General features: G+C 44.2%; 1 protein-coding gene across 1 annotated transcript in view; it reads right to left on the bottom strand.

Annotated features, from left to right (window-relative positions):
- Window positions 1-219: 219 nt before the first annotated feature.
- LIPG (lipase, endothelial) overlaps window positions 220-2,308 on the bottom strand; it is a gene marked incomplete at both ends in the record, with an annotated part of 6,843 nt that continues 4,754 nt past the window's right edge. The window contains 3 exon segments of the mRNA XM_009084467.1: window positions 220-312; window positions 1,411-1,629; window positions 2,210-2,308. The exon segment at window positions 2,210-2,308 is cut by the window's right edge and continues 2 nt beyond it. Of these exon segments, the coding sequence (XP_009082715.1) occupies window positions 220-312; window positions 1,411-1,629; window positions 2,210-2,308 (411 nt within the window).

The following is a 2,308-nucleotide window of genomic DNA, read 5'->3' as shown; positions in this document are numbered from 1 at the left end:
TGACAATCCAAGGTCAGAAGTAAGGATGATATCACCCAGTTAGCAATAGTTATGTCATATATGAAAATAAAGCCTAATAGCTGTGAACCTTGGGCTAGAATTTATTAGCTTTTTTGAAAGAAAAAGAGGTACCAGGAATCTAAAGAGAAAATGGCTCCACTCATCCCACAGCACAGCCACATGCATCAGGCAGGATTTCTCCTGGCTAATTTTCCGTACCTTTTTTGCCATTCCTCTGTGCACTTCACAAACCAGAGCTCTTTGCCAGGAGATATACGGGTTAGCTGGGAATCCTCCACACAGAAAGCAAACCTAGGAGGAGGAATCATAAGTCAAGATAAGGTATCTGTTATCTCCATGACTAACAAACAACATGCAATATGGTTTGCACCTAATTCCAGGACAAGTTGTCTGAGTTAACATCTGTCCTGTGGAACATCTTGATACACCGTTAGCCTGTTGAAGGGCTGTTTTATTTCCTACTTTGATATTTCATTTGGAGATCTTTGCTTCTACTACTCCTACATGCCATGGACTGCAGAAACCAGGATGCAGAACACCTTACAGTGGGTAGGTGATGGTTATTTAAGGCTCTGAGAAATATGGGAAATTGTCAAAGTCGACTTTCTTTGACAGATTTGGGTTACCTTCAGAACAACATTAACACAAGCTGTGGGAGTGCAGTGCTACATGCTTGGCAGCTTTAATACTTCTTGGATGCTCAGGTAGCTTTTCCAGTTGCAGAGATAGGACCATAGGCTCACAGAATGGTTTGGGTTGGAAGGGACCTTAAAGATCATCTAGTTCCAACCTCCCTGCCCTGAGTATGGACACCTCCCACTAGAATTCTGTGGTCTATTCTATGATCTATGGATATGGGTTTGGGTTGGAAAGGACCTTAAAGTGCATCTGTTTTCAACCCCCCTGCCAGATCTCACAAGGAGCAATACAGTGCTTAAGGAGTTGGTGTCACCATATCACACTTGTAGTTTAGGTCTAGCTTGTTGTGCTAAGTCAGTACATTATGCCTGTAAATAATAGCCATGACCACCTATGTTCCAGTATTTCTGGTGCTCAGTACTTTAACCCTGCAGGTATGATCTAAACCACCTTTAAGGAGGCTAATTTAGTCCTCCAGGGTATGTCACAGTTTCTAAATAAACCGAAAGAACGTCCCAGATCTGACCTGTGGTGACCAGTTTTCCTTAAACCTTAGTTTGCAGCCTCATGCTGGCCAACAACCTGCTCTCCTACACCACCAGGGAGCATTAGCTGGTGACACTAAAGATGAAAGACAGTTCAGGATACCAACTATGTTCAAAACTCCAACTTTTTTTGCTAGGTTCTGAATGTTTCTCCTCTTGGCTGAAGTTTTGAGACAGTTCACATGCAGCCCAGCACAGTAATTACCTCTGCTGTGTCTCCCCAGATTTCACACGTATTCGCCTGATGTGCAGCTCCTGGGAGGAATTCGCAGGCCGATACCAGTAGCTCCTTAGCTCTTTCCAGAGGTCATACCATGACTGAGATGTTCCCTCCCAGGTGAGCTTGATCTTCAGAAGTTCACCCATGTCCTCTTCAGTGTAGACCAGGAAGGTGTTGGTAGCGTTTAGTCCAATTAGATCAAGCCTGGAAGAGAAGCAGAGACTCAGTATTTCTTCCTCATGGAAGTGTGCCAGATGCTCATTTGCTCCATGCAAGAAGTTAAACAGAGCCCTTTGCATCTTATCAAGTGCTGCACGTTCAACTGTCACCAGTTAATTACTGATTGCACTACAGAAAGTGAGCCAGACAGCTGGTTCAATGCAATACATCAGACATTCAGCCCAGTCATCCTTCCATAGCTTAAAGGTGAATTTTATGCCTTGTGTTTCTTCTGGGAGAGGTGAAAGGAGGCCAGCAATGCCTCCAGAGATATGGGCACATTCAGACTGTATCCAGATGGAAGAGGGGAAAAGCAAAACGAAGTTTTTCAGTTGAAGCAATGAGCTAAGGAGGCTAATATTGAGAGGACTGTGCACACCAAATTGTTTCCTCAGCAATAAATTTTAATGAAGTTACTGGATGAAAAGTTTATTTGAGTGGTGATGAAGTGAGGCTGCTAGGCTGAGGTATGATGCTAGTGTTACCAGGGGGAAAAGAGTGCTGCCACCTTGCCTAGGCCTAGGGCTTTCCTTACTTAGGTAACACAGCAGTGCAGATTACTTACATTTCTAAGGAGAGAGGTTCAGAGTCTCCATTGGTGCCATAGAGAGTGACGGAGAAAGTGGGATCAACCTCTCCCAAGCTCTTGTAGCTGAAGACATGC

The sequence above is a fragment of the Acanthisitta chloris genome, unplaced genomic scaffold (genome assembly GCF_000695815.1).
Source record: "Acanthisitta chloris isolate BGI_N310 unplaced genomic scaffold, ASM69581v1 scaffold20961, whole genome shotgun sequence".
NCBI lineage: Eukaryota > Metazoa > Chordata > Aves > Passeriformes > Acanthisittidae > Acanthisitta > Acanthisitta chloris.
The sequence above is the reverse complement of the archived record's forward strand: the minus strand, read 5'-3'. Positions and strand labels throughout refer to the sequence as shown.